Here is a 19059-nt window from a genome sequence, read left to right as displayed (position 1 = left end):
GCCCAAAACTTTCAGCTGTTTTCAAATATCTTCCTTCTCTTTTTTGGACAGGTGTCTGGGATAGATTAAAACCTGGCGTGATTGTGCTCTAATTCTATCAGAGAGGCCCAGTATGTGACCACGCCACATACATGACTAAGAAATATGATTTAATCAAGTGGTGTCAAAAATATTTGACAGATTTGTGCCCTCGAGTATCATCAAGGTGAATCCATAATCACCGCTGAGCACTGCCTCGAGGAGTAGATTGGCCACGCTGGCTCAACTTCACTTATTGCTGTTTTTCACACCACATGCACATGAAACCAGGTGTTTAGTCTCACACCACTGCAAAAACCCTGCCAGTTTGAAAGTGTGTGACTCAGAATTGATTCACAAAAATAATGGGATGTGGTATGTGAAATTAGAAAAACATGCAGTCTGTCACGACCTATTTAACAATGCCTACATCTGTTGTTTGTGTTTGGTTGTGAATTAAATTGCTCCGTATCACACACACACAAACACACACACAGAGAGAGTGTCGGCAACTTAATCAACTGGGTTGGTGTGTTGCTAGAAAATTGGCCTTTGGTAATTTGTTGTTTCCTCTCTCAAACAAAATGAAAGACTGAGAGCCTGAAAGGCAAATGACATCAGCCCACAGACACTGATTACAGACAATAGAGTGCAAGCGGCATGTACTCATAGCACTGAGAGAGAGAGAGCCAAAGAGAGGCAGAAAGAGAGAGAGAATGTGTTGCAGTAAGAGGGGTCTATATTGGCGATATGAATCGGCAGTGAAGCATTCTGGGGCTTCGTGTTACAGGCCTTATACGGGCCAGGGCCCCTGTGTCTCTGGCTCTCTCAGCTATTCTTAGGCTGTCTGTCCCTCACCCTCAGCAACCCTACAGGCAAGAAACTCTTCTCCACATTAATACTAATTTAAATGTTCATTTTTGCCACTTTGCATTTGAGTGTTATTGATATTTTTTGATTTCGGGGTAAGAAGTCAGACTTTACTGTTTTCTGCAGTAGCTCAGCCCGACTCTTCTGTGTGTGTACCTATCTGCACGTGTGTGTCTGTGTGCACAAACATATGCGTGTGTGTGTGTGTCTCCATTTGTGTATCTCAGTGGTTCCACAGCACCTGACCCACCCACCCCAGGGTGTTTGTCCTGAGAGCTGGGAGCAGAAGGGTTGTGAAGCCAGGGCCAAGGGAGGTAAGAACAACCACCGAGGCACCGAGCGGGACAAAAGGATAGCAGGGGTAGGACGGAGAACAAGGGCACAGCACACAGGAGGGGAAACCGCGCAGCCAGCAGGAGTTGTTTGCAGGAGGAGTGTTGACATTTAGCCGAAGATGAGTACATACACAGTGACTCTGAATGGCCCTGCTCCGTGGGGCTTCAGACTACAGGGAGGAAAAGACTTCAACATGCCCCTCACCATCTCCAGGGTAAGGACAGAGCGACCCTCACAGATTTGTTGTGCAACATAAAGAGAAAGTAATGAGAAATGTGACACTAACGAGACAGACTGTAATTAGCTTGGAAAGGGAAACCAAAACTTCTTCAGACATCTCAGACTGTGTGCACTGATTGGCTGGCTTAAAGCAAATTGAATAATTCAGTGGTGATAAAACACAAAATACACAGTTCGCAATACTGTAAGCAATTGATTAACACCCTCAAACAAAACCTCTGTAACCTTTCCCTGCTTGGATAACTTAGTAAGCATCTTTTTATTTATTTGTTGTTGTGTCAGCAGAAAACCAATCACACAGCACATTCTTCAACTGTTTAATAAAGTGCCCTTAAACCCTTAAATGTAACCTAAAAAGCCTAAAAATCTTTTATTACGCAGCGCAGATTAGATTATTTTTTCCTGCTCTGACTATATTTGACATCTAGCTTGTGTTTGTGTACGCGCATACTGTATATCTGTGTGAGCAGGTGTGGTTTGTGTGTGTGCTTTGGTTATGTAATGTTGCTGTAAGCAGTGATGGTAGGGAGCCTCCGATGTAACCTCCATGGAGACTTCGAGAACAGCAGCAGTGGAAAGATGGGAATAGTTTCACTGCTGCCTGACTTAACGCTGAGTGCTGCTGGCACACTTCAGCTAATTTTCAAGAATACCTACATTTCATCTTGATTAATCACTTTTTTCCTCATCCAAGTCATTAGTTAAGCAAGTGACTATTGAAGTTATTTTAACTATCAAAACTGTTACTAAATTATTTAAAATAAAAGTTAAAAAAGTTTTATAAGAACTTATAACAAGTATAATTTTCTTAAAAAAAAACAAAGCAAAATCTAAAATCCAAGTAAAAAGGAAGGAAAGACTATAACCACTTAGTGTTCAGCAGAGAGACTTTCTCCCTTTCTGATTCTCTGGCAGGCACCACTGGGGGTGTATTTACAGCATTCCCTTTAAATAGCTTTAGGGGAGAGGTGGATGGATGGTTGGGAATGGGACAGGAAAGCAGCGAGCATTGCGAGGAAGCTAACGGCAGCTTGTGTTACCTTTAGTAAGCTTTCTCGTGGTCAGTTTCAGTTTCCTCGTTTGGAGCTGCTCCTGTGGAGAAACAGATGGGCAGGGGGTCGATTTAGGAAATAACAGAGAAAAGTAGGAATGAGGTGGATGCTTGCCTGAGAGTAATCTCTGCTCCCCTCCCACCTCGAGCCCTTCATTCCTCAGGCCTGATTGATGCTCAGCTGGCAATCAGGCTCTGTTATATTGATCCAGACATCTGTTACTTCATTGTCTTCTGATCCCCGTCTTAGGCAGGCGAGGGGAGCTTTGATCTGTGTCCAGGGTAAGATTGTATCATTGGATTTGTTCAGGTTACCTGTGATTGGTCCTGACAAGTTAACATAAAACACTGCAGCTTGACATGTCAGCTCAGGGTGACATTACAGTTTGACGTAACACTGCAGAGGTTTGGATTTCGGACTTTTGCCAAGAACTAATAAAAGGAATGAGGAATGAAGACATTGGATTTCCTTACTTCTTGTTATCCAAGCCAAAGCACTTGCCACTAAGAGTGATATTTATTTATATATCTATTGTTATTAATTAAATATATTGATGTTAAAATGTTCTCATTGTGCTTGCCATAGCTGAAATTGTTTTAAAAACTTGACTCTCTCAGAGTTTCACCCACACCACTCTGGTCTATGTGCATGCTCTCTTGAGACTGACATATTTCTAAAGGAATGAAAACATCTCTCACCATGAAAGCATCTCTCGTTAGCGCATGTGGAAAAAATAACCTAACAATAGCAACATTATGCTTAATATTTGTCCAGCTAATTGATTCGGTGCAGTCTGGCATGCTGTATAAAACCTGCAAGTAACATTTTTTTCCACATGAATTATTCATCGTTCATTTTAAAGACTCTTATTTTGAAGGATGAACGTGTTATATCTAAGGAAAACATGCGTGATGAATTGTTTGGGTGGTGTCGTGCGCTTCGCTGAACTGAGGCAGCAGAAATATTACTTCTCCTTCACCTTGCTTTTCTGGCCTCTTGCACACACGCACACACAAAGACTGAAATGGAAACACTAAAACAGACAAAGCAGACGTAAAGAGGAAATAAAGACATGACGACAGTGTGAAAAGACACAGCAGACCAATGATAATGTGATCAAATCTTGGGGGGAAAAATTGCTTTGTAGTGAGTTTGTAGAGGCTATGATTAAAATAAACAGAAAAAAAGAACAATCAAGGAAGTTTTGCATGAATGTCAGTAGCAGGTGTGTGTCTGTGTGTGTGTGTGTGTGTATGTGTGTCAGTGTGTGTGTTTGAGAGATAGAGAGGGGGCTCACAGGGGTCAATCACTGGCATCAGGAGCATCACTTATTTTTAACTCTTTAACGAGTTGCCTGTAAGCCTAGACCCAATACTGTATAACCCAGACCGCTGAGCTCACTTAAACCTCCTCTCTGTGTAGTTTAACAGCTAAAACGAGGCTTTGTTGCACAGCTAGAAGTAGAAATACTGAGTTGAAGGTCATACATGAAGGATAACTGAAAGTGACAAAGAAAAGTGATGTAATGCTTTACATAATCTGAAGAATAAAATCTTTTTTCTTGTCATTCAAATTCAAGAAAATCTTCCCACCCCTCTGTTAAGGACCCTCTTGTCTTTCTCTCTTGTTCTGTGTTCTCTAACCGACATGAGACATGTCAATGAAATAAGTTCAGTGTCAGGAATAAAAGTATTCTGCACGCTTTGTGGCTCTGAAATGTTGTTGCTTTTATTTCAGTGTTTTTTCTATGCTGTTGACACTCATTAGACTCGTAGATAACAGTTGGTTACGCTCTGTCAGTTAACATAACTCATCTCCAGAGCTGAAGGATTACTTTAGTTTGCTTCATCGGCTTTTCTCTCCACTAACTTTAAGGCTTATTTACTGCGCCGCTACACACACACAGCATTAATAACTGAGTGAAAAGAGCAGCTACAGTGGAAGCGGAAGTAACACGTCGGCTGGGCGGTTTAAGGCCAACATTAGCAGGCAGATGAACAAACTGTTTGAATCGTATCTTGTGTTTGTAACTTTCTTAAATGCAGGTCAATTTGTACTAAGTGTAACTGCATATGTTTGTCAGTTTTCTGAGGAAGGTGTATCAGTGGCTCTAGCGTGACCTGCTCTGCTGACCCTTTCCTTAGATAACTCCGGGCAGCAAGGCAGCGGGAGGCAGCTTGACCCAGGGTGACATCATCTCAGCTATTGATGGGGTCAGCACCGAGGGGATGACGCACCTGGAGGCCCAGAACAAGATCAAGTCTGCCACCATCAAACTCACCCTCTCAATGCAGAAGTAAACAAGCAGCACACTTATATCTTAACACCCACCCCCACAAACTAAAGTAGATGATGAAGAAGAAACTTTTAAGGGACTTGAGTTGGATTTGCCTTGTCAATTTGGGCGTTTAAGGAGGAGGACAAAGTGATGAAAGTGATACTTCAGAAAATTAAGGTTCCACTTCACACTTGAGTAAACTAACAGATCCGGGATTGGCTCTGTAACTAGCTGTGATTCCGCGAAATCCCTCTGTGTACACACTCAGTTCAAATCAGTTTAATTTTATGAGAGTCTCTTCAATCCGCCTACACAGTTTCCATTTAGACTAAAGGTGAGCACATGAGATTTTTCCAACTTCTAGTTATGCATATGAAAAACTGGCTGATTCTGCAGCTCTAACACCAAAAAAGTGACATGAGGAAAACACATCTGACGTTTTCTCCCTGAACAGCATTATATATTTTATTGCTGTATAATCTACAGATCAAGACGCCCGGCCCCAGTTCCCACGGCAACTCCAAGGATGGATTCACCTATGCCAGTCATCCCTCACCAGAAGGTATAAACACAGCCGCTCTATCATAAAAAAACATACCCAAATGACACACGCAGACCTACTGAATATCATATATGTTGTCTGTTAAATCCTGTGTGTTGGTAAATGTGTTCCGTATCCTCGTCTTATACGTGTTTGTAAGAATATGATTAACTATTTTATAATGGTGCCATCAGGCAGTGACCTGCTGCCCTCTAGTGTAAAATATTCACAGTGCAACTGAAGGGGAATCACTACAGGGAGGTCAGAGGTCAGCAAAAGAAAAACAAAACACCAACAGAACAACTGCTAAACAAGCTGCTAGCTTTGGTTTAATTTAAAAGATTCATTTTCCATCTCTATATATCCATCTATCTTGACATTCTCCCATTTTTAAGGCATTACAAGAGGAACATTTTGCAGGAGAAGTTCAAAAGAAGGATCAAGAGTCTTGTGGAATCCTCCTGGACAAAAAACCCTGCAAAAGAAATCTCTTCCCAGCTTCAAGATCTCCACCAAGCCAACGGGGGCAGTACAATTCCCCAATAGGCCTTTACTCCCCCGAAACTCTCAGAGAAATGATTGATATGCAGGGCAAAATAGGCGAGGGATCAGCATCGGCCAGAAGAGTTTCATCGCTGGGGTAGGTTAGCACACTTTAACCACCGGTTAAATAATACGGAGAGAAGAAGATAACTAATCTGGGGGGAGAGCCAAACAGAGCTCACCCAAGGAATGAAGCCACACCTCCCTCATTTAACCAAAGATTAACAGAAAATGTACTCAGAACTTTCCACTGCTATTCCAGTACGCATAACCTCTCACACGTGGCACTATTTTAGGAGCGTGCATACAAATGCACCTGGCCTGCATCCAGGTAACAGAACGGGAGGAGCGCAGGATCATTTGAGGATATTTGGAGCCTCTTTACTAAAGGTCACATTGCCTCAGTACTACATTTAAATATCTCAGAACAAAAACTGACTCTTCAAGATGAAAACATAAAGCCAGTGAAATGATGCTGCCATCAGCTACATCGTCACCAAAGAAGTCTTTTTGCTGTTTCGGCTCCCCAAGTTGGTTTTTTGAAGATTTTATCATCTGGGGAATGCATCCCTCTTACTGCACACATGGGAATGAAAGCCCACAACAAAGGTTTTATTCTTGTTTGAAGCAGAGACATGCTGTTTTTGTGAGTGTCGCTGATGCAAAGGTAAAAGCTCTGCAGGTATAGCAAAAACAAACCCGCTGTACAGGTGCTGACTTACGGTTCTCTGAGCTCATTCAAAAAACCAAAAAAACAAAAGGTGTCAGATTCTGGTTTTTTTTTATTCAATAGATCTAAATAATTAGGTATTAATTTTGTTGTTTTTTGTTGCTTTTTTATCTTTGTTTTCGCCTTCTGGCTATCTGTGTGTTTAGATTCAGAAAACAAACCAATAACATTTATTTTGATTAAACAATTCTAAGGGAAAAATGCAGAAACATTCATTAAAAATTAAAGTCAGAATTTGTAAAACTGTTTTGGTTTTTCACCCCTAAAATAGCAACAATGTTTTTCAGTGGATCACATATTTAATAACCTGTAACTGACTAATCCTTTCTGCTGTATTGTGCTGTTATCACTGAATTATTCAGTGTAATAGTGGCCATTTATTGCAGCATTGTGCTTTTCTCTTTCTAAATTTATCAGTTTTGAGAATATAACTGTAGGGCCCCACTATACTAAATTTTAGAGTTGATATTCATGTAATGAAAGACGTCCTTATAGAGTGTGATTTTCAGCTCCACAGAAAACCAAGGGATTGACTCAAAATTAGCGCCAACGTCGAGGGAAAATGCCACTATAATAATAATTTTTCTTCTGTGTTCACAGTGCATTATTGGGCTACATAATATATTTTTTGGACAAAACATAATATAACACATTCTGCACATTCTTATATATACTTCCTAAACAGATACCAGAAAAACAGCACTTTCTTCAACTCATATTTCCACCTAACAAAGCTCAGGTTGGCTCCATTTCTTTCTTCTTCTTCTTTTTTGGTGTCCGTAAAGTCATATTCATGTTGCATATTTGATCTGGAAGTTCCCATACCTGGAGTCTGGTGGGAGTTGAATTATGGCCGCTGTTGAGCGGTCTCTTCTCAGAAGGATGGCATGTGTTTGCGTGAAGTCTCAGTCATGGAATACGTGTAGAGTTTAATTAAGGGTGTAACGTGTTTGGCCTCTGACATATCACAGCCACGTATCAGTCTCCCCCTAATCTGTTTCCCCTCTGCTGAGCCCTTACAGTAACAGCCAATGGGAAGTCAGGTGTCAGAAAAACGTGCTCCATGCAGAGCACAGGATGATGACGGCAGCGTCATGCCAGCAGCCCCACCTCACTGAGCACATGCGGACACAGACACACACACACACACACACACTCGGAGAGGACGAGCAGCTGTTGTACGCAGTTATGGAATGTTCCGCTCTGGTTACACACCATCATCCTGAATCCCCTGAAGGCCAAACCTGAGAAAGGACACCCCCGTCTATAGGGAGATGCCCCATACGTGATATGTTTCACTTTACTGTACCCTGAACACATCCATGTACTGTAGAGACAAACATTTATGTGTCTCACCACTGTGGAATTGAACACATTTACACTGACAGTATGAAGTTGGCAGTGATTCCTCGCATAAGAGGAAGTCAGTCTCTCTGAAGATTGAAATCATTCAGGCTTAAAATCTCACACGATATTGGTTATGCTGCACTATGTGTAGCTCATTAAAACTATCAGGCACTCTGTTTTTCCTCTCAGTTTATTTTGAAAACAGCAACAGAACTCACAAATACTCACAAACTCAAAGCACATTCAAACTGACCTCTGCAGTAGGTGAAAATTTAATAAAACTATATAACTGTGTCTGGGATAGGCCCCAGTCTCCTCTGCTACTCTGAGTTTATTAGCGGTTAATAAGCTAGATGCATGGATGGATGGACAGACTGAACTATTGCCATATCATTAGCCTTGTCTTGTGCCCATATTAAAAATGAAACAACACTGAAAACCACCATTTGTTCCAAGTAACCCTGAGAATAAGAGTGAAATGGATGCAGATTTATGAAGGTGAATTTGTGTGAAACTTTACAAACTCCTGTTTTAGCAGGTTTTAAGAGGCCAGAGTGTAACCTTTTATACATGAGACAGATTCTTGGCAAAAGCTAAAGTGAAACCAACATAAATATTTCCATATGCAGGGTTAGAAATCTGCAGTAACTTGTCTGTGTTCATCTATCTGTAATGTCTGCTGTTCTGACATAAGTTGAGCGGGTGGTTTGCGTTCTGTTTTGTGTAGTTGTGTATATTTTTGTCTGTTCTGCGCTAAATGTGTCTACATCCCTGCCGTCCTGTGTCATGTGACTGAAACACTTCTGCTCCTGTCAGTCACTCCTGAGGTTTCAGGGGTAGCAGGGAAATATCCCAGTGATGGGAAAAAGGCTGCTATTTCGACCAGTACATGGGATTACACATGAGCACTGTAGCCGGATGGTTTCCTGCAACACACATAGAGCTATTGTTATCCACAAAAAATACCTGTAGTGATTCACCACATTCCCTCCTTTTGTCTATTTGTCTCTCTTTGTGTGTCGGTTCCTCTGGTGTGTTACAGGTTATTGCAAACACAGCTGCAAAGTCAGTACCTTAATTTATTTTTACAGCATTTCATGTGCATGAAGTGAAGCGCAGCAGTATTAGCAATTTTCGATCATCCACTCGTAACTTTGGTGTGAGGTTGTGGGATTTGTGTGTTTGTGGTTGAACTAAAGCTTCCTTGTAGCTGTTGGGCTGCACTGAGCGTGGCGTTCACAAGCTAAAAATTCAAGTCATGTTAAAATCATCTGGTCCCCAGGAGTGGAAAATGGCAGACTACCACATTACTTTGGTGACTTTGGCCAGAATCTCTACTTTTCTCCATGTCACAAGAAATGACTGTGCATCGTTCTTCACTTTGTTTATCTGACAGCTCTGTTGCCATTTACTTTATCATAAAAATGTAACATGCCTGCCAAGATTACATTGTAGCCAAGAGACGAGTTCCAACGTTACTTACATTTTGAGACAAAGAAACCAAAACAGCCTGTAAATTTTAGCGCTGACACATTTTTATTTCTCCCTTAAATAATTATTTCATTTTCATTTCATTTCATTAAGTTTATTGATCCCAAAGGAAATTGTTTAAGGCTGCCGGCATTCCAGCATCAGCACTGAACTCATAATGTACTGAGACATTTACCTGCATTTCCACTTCTGCTGGTCCTTTTAATTAGTTTTACTGTGTGTGAAATTCATAACAGATATGTTATGTATTTGCAGTACTATGTTTATATCAATATAACTGAGTGCATCATTTTAAACATGCCAGTGATGACCTGTCAGTTTGGCCTGCTGGGTGCCTGAAACATTAGCATGTTTGGTTTTCTTTGGACTTGTTTGTTTGTCAAGTAAAAGCTAAGAGTTTAGAAATGTTCAAGAGATGATGTCAAAGACCTTTTAGTTTCTGTTGACATGCTGTGTCCCAATTCCACAAATATTAGAAATATTAATTCACTGGTATTAAATATTTATCCAGTAGGATCTGAACATTTGCCGCACATAGTACACGAATAATGCTGTGTTTAGTTTCCCTCTAAAGTTGGGTGTTGTAGCTTGGAACAACGTGATTCCCGATTTGAGCATTTTCAACTTGGAAAATCAAGAAACACTATTTTATTTATTTATTTATTTATTTTTGCTCCTTAGGTAAAGCCTGTCATGTGTGACAAGCACTTAAAAGCCACCGCAGCCCATAATCGATAGAGCCCGGTCAGTGATCTGTCTGTGGCTTATTTAGCAAGTCACAAATATGCAACAATACAGATGAAAAGTTTTACTGTTTACATTCGCTGCTGCCATCTAGAATAGTTTCAGTCGAGATGGTGGGGTTGCTCCAACTTTCCAAGTTTGAAATCCGATTTTAAGGCAGAGTTCCAGGTGAAAGTTCCATTTCTGAACTTGGAAATTCTGACTTCAGCTGGATTGCACTGTAAGAAGTTAGCATATGACATACGCAGCAGCTAATGTCCCTTCCAAACAGTGACAGCAGGATGCAATGCTCCCTGTGTCAACTAGATTATTTTAAAATATACTTCATTGTGGCTTCAGCATTAAAAGTGAAAGAGCTGTTAGGTTGTCTCTATGTCTATGGGCACTTAAATACTGTTAATAAATTGTGAACTTTTCAAGTGATGTTTGTAGACAATCTCAAACTTTGATGGTGTAAGTCAACATATGTGGCATGGTGGTGCAGTGGTTAGCACTGCTTCCCCACAGCAAGAAGGTCTGGGGCTCGAATCTAGTCTGGAATCACACATTTTTCCATGTTTTGGAGCTGGGACACAGCTACAGTACAGAGTGGTGTATATTTGCTAACCACTACAGCGGTACAACAGCCCCCCCTTTCTGCCGATTGCATGACTACACCTTGACCTTGCCTTTTCGTTCCCCTCATATCCCCGTCTGTTAACGCCTCATGTTTAAACCCTTCACCCCACACCTGAAACCTTCTTCTTTTACCCACTGACCTTTCACCCCTTCCACCTGCTCTGACAGTGTGGAGTACACCCCCAGCTTCAACCCCATTGCTTTGAAAGACTCAGCCCTGTCCACCCACAAGCCCATTGAAGTGAAGGGTCCAGGAGGAAAGGCCACTATCGTTCACGCTCAGTACAACACACCAATCAGCATGTACTCACAGGACGCCATCATGGACGCTATCGCAGGGCAGTCACAGGCAAAGGGACACGACAGGTGAGGACACACAACTAAACCAATCCCGCCCCCAGGTGTTTTATACCTCTTTTGCACTCACCATTTGATGACATCACACTGACTGAACAAAGCCACGTGTTTAGAAATTAAAGGGTCAGTTGCTCAAATGACAAAAAACCCCATATTCATTCACTTAATCTTCACTTGCTGGTTATATTAAGGCACTAAAATCTACTTTGACTGTCAGATTGGTTTAAAATATGCCTCTGTGTGTAAATGACACACCAAAGGGTAGTTTGCAAGTCAACTTGTGAGTTATGAATGAGAATCCCATTTTACTGTTGCCATAACGCAGTAGGTCACAGCATCACTGCCACGATGAGATGCCAGTGTGTCTGATAAAACAGCAGTGGTTGATGAAACTGACCTTTTAACTTTTGCCTGAAAAGCTCCAAATAAGGTGGAGCTTCTGAGCATACGTTAAGCCTACGCTGCTACAAATAGGGTGTCTATAGTGGTGTAGTGTATGCCCGGGCTTTTCCTTGTTGTCTGTGTCCGTGCCGAGTACTCCTCCGTGCCTTCACCCACTTTCCTCTGCTCATTCCATCCAACCAACCAACCACACCCGCGCTGTCCTCCACCCATCCCTCCCCATCCTTCCTTCCTGGTTGTGACATGAAGTGAAGAGGCAGGCTCCCCCTTGGCGTAAGTACAGCAGAGCTGCTTTTCCGTCTCGCCTCTCCTCATCCGTGCGTCTCCTCTCGTCTCACGACTTCATAATAGCTTGCGCATTGTGCCATGTGTCTCATAAACTAATGCCCGACTGAAAAATGTCTGAAAATCCTCCAGCCTCCTGTATACAGAATTTATGTTTTTATGTGTTTGTCTGAAACATCACATCAAAGTGTTTGATGCACACTAACCATGAGGTTGTCATGGTTATGTGTGAGGAAGTACCGTGGGTACTTTGGCCTTAGTGTGAGAGTGCAAGTCGAGTTTAGAGTCATACTCTGAAAAAAGGAGCCAGTATCATCACAGCTTCGGGAACCTGATGGGATTTCATCTGATGCAGTTTTATGGCATGGGAATGTTCTGAGTATCACAGGTTTTTAAAACATCTACTGCCCGGACCCGCACTGAATCACTTACTAACTGCTGTGTACATGCTCCTGAGCATTTACTGTCATGAAGACTACAAGACAGTAAATACAGGCACTTAAGGTAAAACTATAGATCAACAGAACAGAATTGAATATGATGGATTAACACATAAACTATAAAAATGTAATAATTAACCTTAATGTAATAAATGCCCATGATTGTATAAAATTCAATATTTAGTGGGTTTTCAGTGGGTGTTAATACTGCAGATTTCAGCAGGTCTTTCCAGTTTCAGGTCTGTTACACACTGAGATTAGAGACTTTCAAGAACTCCTAAAAAGCAAAGAATTATAGACACATACAAATATGCATACAGTGCTGTGAAAACGTCTTTGCCCCCTTCCAGATATCTTCTTTTTTTTCATATTTGTCAGACTAAAATGTTTCAGATAATCACAGAAATTTTAATGCTAGACAAAGATAACATGAAATGATGCAAAACCCTTGGCAGAAAGAACTGCAATCAAGTTTTTTTTGATAACTTTGAAGTTTTTTTTTTTTTATTATTATAATTAGCAGGAATAGCCTGTCAGGCCACTGCAACCTTGATTTGGGGTTTTTGTGCCATTCAGAGGTGGACTTGCTGGTGTTTTTCGGATCATTGTTCTGCTGCAGCCCAAGTCCGTTTGAGCTTAAGGGTCCAAATTGACGGCCAGATATTCTCCTTTAGGATTTTTCATAGAGAACAGAGTTCATGGTTCCATCAGTTGCAGCAAGTCATCCAGGTCCTGAAGCAGCAAATCAGCCCCAGACCATCACACTACCACCACTGTGCTTGACTGTTGACATGATTTTCTTTTTATGAAATGCTGTAATGGAACTTAAATCTTGCAAAAACGTTACGTTTCGTCTCATCAGACCACATATTGTTTTCCCAAATGTCTTGGGCATCATTAAGATGTTTTTTTTAACAAATGTGCAGAAAGCTTTTGTGTTCTTTTTTTGTCACCTGTTATTTTCTCCTTGGAAGTCTCCCATGGATGCCATTTTTTTCCAGTCTCTTTTTTGTTGTTGTTGAACCATGAACACTGACCTGAACTGTGACACGTGAGGCTTGCAGTTCTTTAGATGTTGTTCTGGGTTCTTCTATGACCCCTTGGATGAGTCATCATTCACTCTTGTAGTACATTTGGCAGGCAAAAGTTTCACAACTTTACCACTAATTGATGATTTAACAAGGGGCAATTAGTTTTTCACACAGGGCCTGGTAGGTTTGGATATATAACTGTATTTTGTATTTATTTGGGTTTTGTCTAGTATTAAAATTTGTTTAATAATTTGAAATATGTCAAAACTAAATGTAAAAACTAAGAAATTAGGAAGGATGCAAATAATTCTTCACAACACTGAATTAAAAGAGTGATGCTTTAGGCAATTTTACTTTTTGTTCCAATATTTGTTTTTGGTGTACAAATATTCTACTACTCTAATATCGTTAGGTGGTAGTGTATCATGGGCACTTAATACATGATCTAGTTTCAGCTTTTAAAGGTTGGGCCTTAACATCCATCATTGTTCCGATGACGTCTAACTGAACTCTTTGTCCTGCAGTGGTGTTCTGCCCATCAAGGAGCCTGTGGTAGATTGTGCATCTCCAGTGTACCAGGCAGTGATCAGGCCAGGAGAGCCCCTGGACATGACTGACTGGGCTCGCCGCGCTGCCAACCTGCAGTCTAAAAGCTTCAGGATCCTGGCCCACATCACTGGCACCGAATTCCGTCAGTACACTGACTCCACCTTATCTTCTTGTCCTTTCATCCTTTATGATTTCATACCCTCTCCCTGAATGTGCCCGATACTTCTCCTTCCAAATCTTCAATTAGTTATCATCTCATTGAGAGATCTTACTAAATGCTCTTGTTTATGTCTGTCAATGCAGTGCAAGACCCAGATGAGGAAGCCCTGCAGAAGTCCAGGTAAGAGTGGTCTTTTAATGGTGCGTGACCAGTCTACTGACAGTTGGAGACATTAGAGAGGTTCAGATACTTTAGCAAAATTGAAAAATTACATCAACTGGCATCAGCTACCTTGTCTTAAAGAAAAATGCATAGAAAGCTAAGCTGAACTGAAGTGGATACTTCAACTTTAATTAAAAGGGTTTAAGAAAGGTATTGCATTAACTGTTTATTGCAGCCATTTTTATACATAGCAACCCACTTTCATATGCTCAAAAGTAACTGGACAAACCAACATAACTTTTAATGGAAGGATTGTTTCTAATGCTTGGATCCCTGCTAGAATCCCTGCTCTGCCAGGCCTTTACTGCAGCCAGCTTTCCTTCTGCTTTATGGGTCTCTTTGAGTTAACTTTTATATCTAATAACCTAGTTTGACACTAGAACATCATATTTTGAACTTTGCCTCAGCTAATTATTCATTTGCACTGTCAGATTAGTTTTGCAGCACTTGGTTGAATCTGAGCAGAGAGCTCAGCTGCTTCTATTAGGAACGTATCAGCAATAAATACTAGTAAACCAGCTCCACTGGCTGGCAGCTATATACGCCCATGCTTCAGTACGCTGGCATGCTTTAGATCATGACTTGCTCTTTTCCTTCTTCATACTCTTCTCCTTCCATCATTTTTGTGCAAGTTAATCTTGTACGTCTTGAGAGTTGTTTTTTGACAACCTCCAAAGAAACACTTTACTATCATCAGTTTATTTCAGAAAGGAGAGATACCGAGACACAGAATACAATTAATCTATTTGACGATTAGACTCTGATGACTCCCAGTGATAGGAATTAGGATAGGACCCCCTGGAGTCTAAGCCTCCATCTTCATCTTCATCGTCACCGGTGTTTAAATTAAGCTCTGAGTGACAAGAGTGGGACAGAGTGCAGGCTGATTGGCTCAGAGAAAGTGGGCAAGAAGATGATTGGACTAGAGCAAGGATGTTGCCATTGAGTTTGATAGCATGGAAACCTGACAGTGATCGAAACAATATCCTCCTGAGACCCAGCCTATTCATTTTTGTCCTCTGTAATGGACATTTGTTTTTAATCTGTATCCTTTGACTTATTTGAGCGACCCTACTGAGTCTCAATGTGCTCAATAGAGGACATTCTGGCATTTCCAGTGATATCTCATGTTTGGGTGGTCTCTTTTACCTCCAAAGAGGCAGGAAATCACGAAAACAGAAAAATACTTTTTTCCTCAGTTCTCTGGAATCCACTTGGAAAAGTGGTGCACTATATTTAAAACTGGCTTTTTCTTCTATAATACACTTTGATGATGTGCAGATGAAAAATTATAAAGAAGTGTGTCACTCTCCAAATATGCATGCACCTAACCGTAAACTAAAAAGTGTTATTTATTTATTTAATTTCTTTCCCCACGCACACACGTATTGTTTTCCCTACCATCAGAGAGAAGTTTGAGTCGGAGGTCAAAGGGCCCCGCTTTGCCAAGCTGAAGAACTGGCATCATGGACTGTCTGCACAGATCCTTAATGTCCAGGAATAAAGAGGAGAAGGTGAAAACAAAGGGAAAGAGAAAGAGAGAGGGGGGGGGAGGAGGAGAACATGTAAAGGACGACATGGACAAAAGGAGGAAAAAGAGATAAATTATGGAGAGAGATAAGGAGCAAGAGGAGGAGCAAAGTGCTCGGGAATGTGACATAGTATTGTAGCCCAGATTAGTTTGATGAAAGATACTAAATGTTAGTGTAAGAATGCTAAATGTTAAATGTCAAATATATCTGTCAGCTGCTAAAACCTGATCTAGCATTTGGGTTTTTCTTTCTTTGTTTCCTTTTTGTTTGGGTTCTGTCTCTCTTATGTGAAAGGGAAATTGTACAAAAATGAAGTATTCAAGTGAAAATGCAGAAATTATGTTTCTTTTATGCACCAGTACGTAAACAAACATATGAATTTTAACACTATGTGCATGTTTGTGAGGCAGCACACATAGAGATGTATCTAAATGCACCAATACAGTATGTAAAAAAACAAATGCACTGATATGAATGTGAATAAATGTTTTCTTAAAACAATACGGCTGAATGAACTGCTGTAAACCGCTGGAAACATGGTGTGGTGCTATGATTGAGACGTTCATCAATCGTGTTTCCTGTCATTTCTGTTCCTGATGGGAAAGCAGAAGCAGTCTTTGACTTTGCAAAACCAGGATAAAAACTAAACAAAAAACAAAAGAGCATCTAACAGCTTTTGACAGGATAATAAGATGATTGTTTATTTGCTTGTGGCACCGCTGGCACTGGCACAGCTGTGATAACAGGGCTGACAAAGCCTTAGATATGAACCCAGCATGTGGAGCCACAATCTTCAGCTTTTATTTTAAGGCAACGCCATTAAACTTTTTCTTATTTTCTAACATTCACTTCTCAAAACAAATTAATAAAACACTGAAAACATATCAGACCTCAATGGAAAAATGGAAAAAAATGGTGCTCAGTAGTTTGTATGGCCCCCATGTGCTTATATGCATGCATAACAGTGACAGCTCCTAATGGGATGACAGGTTTCCTGGGGTTTCTCCTTCCAGAGCCTGGGCATTGTCGTGCACCAGGAGGAACCTAAGACCCACTGCACCAGCGTAGTGTCTGACATTGGGTCCAGAGATTTCATCTTGATACCCACAACAAACCTTTTGGCAATTGCATCTCCTGGAGGAGTTGGAGTAGTTGTGCAACCTCTGTAGGGTCCAGCTATTGCCTTATACTTCCAGTAGTGACACCAAGAACAGCCAAATGCAAAGCTAATGAAAAAACAGGAAACATGAGGTGGGAAAAATATATCAGTGACCTCCATCTGTAAAATCATTTCTGTCTTTGGGGTTGTGTCATTGTTGAAATGTTTTTAATTTCATTGATACCAAAGCAGCAAAAACAACTCCCTCTGCTACTTAACTGACCAGATTGATTGGCTGGATGCTGTACTCTAAGATCCCCCTTTCAAATTTTTTAGCAGTGTATACTGTGGCAGTGAGTTAGCATCCAGGGGTTAACAATATTAACACTTTGTTTAGTTCTGTTTCTTCACCAACACATGACAAAGATATTTGGCTGTGTTTTTCTGCTATTCGCTCCCCAACCAGCTAGCTAATGTTTCTGCACTTTCTGGTGAAAACTGACACACCAAACATGGACTTGACCAGTGAGGCCACAACAAAATATATTAAAATATAGAACCAAAAATTCAGTTTCTAGAAAGAAAACTTCTGCAGAGCAGAGGGGAACTGCATGAAGGGGGGCTACCAGCAAGGCTCTTTTCAGGTAAACAGTTTATCGTTCATAGTCGTGCACGTTGACTTGGACTTGGCTACAAAAGATTTGCAAACAGCATCAGTGACTGATGATCATACATCTTATGACTTAACAGCTGAAGTCTAAATAACCCCCCATCACTGCCATAATGCTGCGTCATGATGCGATGAGTCCTGTGAACACCAGAGGGCAGTCAAAGACCTGAAGGAGGGACCCTCCGCCTCTGCAACAGCAAAACAGCGCTTCATGGATCACGGTGTTCTAGCTTCATCCCTTCCTTTATCTAGTATTATACAGTGAATATAATTATTTTCCTACTTGCCAACATTTTAATATCAAACAACTGTTTGGTTTTTTTTGAAAAAAAAAACGGAGCTTGTGTAAAGTGGGATTTAGCTGGTGAGGAATAACCTGTAGATAAGTCACATGACTCTGATATTGATTACTTTTCGTTGATTTGCAGATGTTTTACAAGCTGATATCCAACAAATGCACAATATAAAGTAGAATTCAGTGATTGAATCTAGTGTGCATCATCACCTTTATTAGAAATCGATGTCTGCTACCCTTCCTACAGCCTTACATGAATACCACAGCCTCTTCTGCACTAGTCCAATACAGTGAATCAGTGTATTCTTTATTACACTACCGCAAACTAACCAATGTAGCCTAGTATCTTCATTAAACCTTTGACTAACACAAAATTATTATTCAAGTACAGTTTATTTTGCAGGATATTTCACAAAAACAGCAAAATACCAAGTACGGATCCAATGTGCGATTTAAAAGCTAAACTAAACTGGCTTTTGAAAATAATCTCACATTTCTTCTCCTGTGCGTTTCACTGCATGTCACTCCAACTTTACATGTGCACCGCGAACGCATCACAGGGACCAGAAGAAAAAAGGATGTGTTGAGGGTGTAGCGGGTAGTGGGACGTTTTTGTTTTTATTACTGAGCAAGTATATCTCCATGTTTTCACTGGAAGCAACACCAGGCAGCAGCACACGGAAAATTACCTTAACCTGCCTCAGATTTAATGACTGAAGGTGCTGAAGGTTCCGGATCATTTCAAACCCTGGTTGTGATATCAATGTCACTCAGAATCACTGCACTGCTGAATCGGCATGTCTGAGTGAAACAGAAAGAGGAGGAGGAGGAGGAAGAGGAAGAGCGGGGCTGTTGTGACTCATTCAGGTGAAGATGACAAAGCAATTTCTCTCCAATCACAACCACAGAAATAGCTGTAGATGCTCTCTTTGTCTTTCTTAATGCATTCTGATTCAGCTCAAGTGGTAAAAATAAAAAAATCTGAGCTGATGGCAAAGCATTAATATAAACAGCAATACTATAAGTAAAAAGAATAGACAAGCATATAAATAAAGTATCAACTAAGAACATTTTGCTAAGAAATTAAAAACAAAGGAAGCAAATGTTTGGGACAAGCTCTGTGATGCAACTGCAGATTACATTGCAAAATTTAACGATGCATATGATCTGACAAGAGGCTCTGTCGGTTATGTAACCAGTGCATGGAGC

At 40.8% G+C, this 19059-nt stretch overlaps 1 protein-coding gene across 2 annotated transcripts; it reads left to right on the top strand.

Annotated features, from left to right (window-relative positions):
• Positions 1-868: 868 nt before the first annotated feature.
• On the top strand, positions 869-16287 carry ldb3b (LIM domain binding 3b). Of its 2 annotated transcripts, XM_040039119.1 has the most exons (10): positions 870-983; positions 1116-1438; positions 4661-4812; positions 5281-5356; positions 8998-9020; positions 10977-11174; positions 11817-11840; positions 13848-14014; positions 14176-14212; positions 15662-16287. In XM_040039119.1, the coding sequence occupies exons 2-10, from the start codon at positions 1343-1345 to the stop codon at positions 15756-15758; spliced, it is 870 nt and encodes a 289-aa protein (XP_039895053.1). In that variant the 5' UTR covers positions 870-983; positions 1116-1342; the 3' UTR covers positions 15759-16287. The 2 variants fall into 2 exon arrangements, with proteins under 2 accessions (XP_039895054.1, XP_039895053.1); XM_040039120.1 differs by lacking the exon at positions 11817-11840 and having other exon boundaries at positions 869-983.
• Positions 16288-19059: the final 2772 nt, after the last annotated feature.

Source organism: Simochromis diagramma, unplaced genomic scaffold (assembly GCF_900408965.1).
Source record: "Simochromis diagramma unplaced genomic scaffold, fSimDia1.1 OVJJ01000402.1, whole genome shotgun sequence".
Taxonomy (NCBI): Eukaryota; Metazoa; Chordata; class Actinopteri; order Cichliformes; family Cichlidae; genus Simochromis; species Simochromis diagramma.
The sequence above is the reverse complement of the archived record's forward strand: the minus strand, read 5'-3'. Positions and strand labels throughout refer to the sequence as shown.

Excerpts from the sequence above, each read along its gene's own strand:
- ldb3b (XM_040039119.1), top strand. The coding sequence starts at position 1,343 with ATGAGTACATACACAGTGACTCTGAATGGCCCTGCTCCGTGGGGCTTC. Across the intron at positions 5,357-8,997 it reads CAGTCATCCCTCACCAGAAG|GTTATTGCAAACACAGCTGC; the intron begins GTATAAACACAG and ends GGTGTGTTACAG. Across the intron at positions 14,213-15,661 it reads GAAGCCCTGCAGAAGTCCAG|AGAGAAGTTTGAGTCGGAGG; the intron begins GTAAGAGTGGTC and ends CCCTACCATCAG.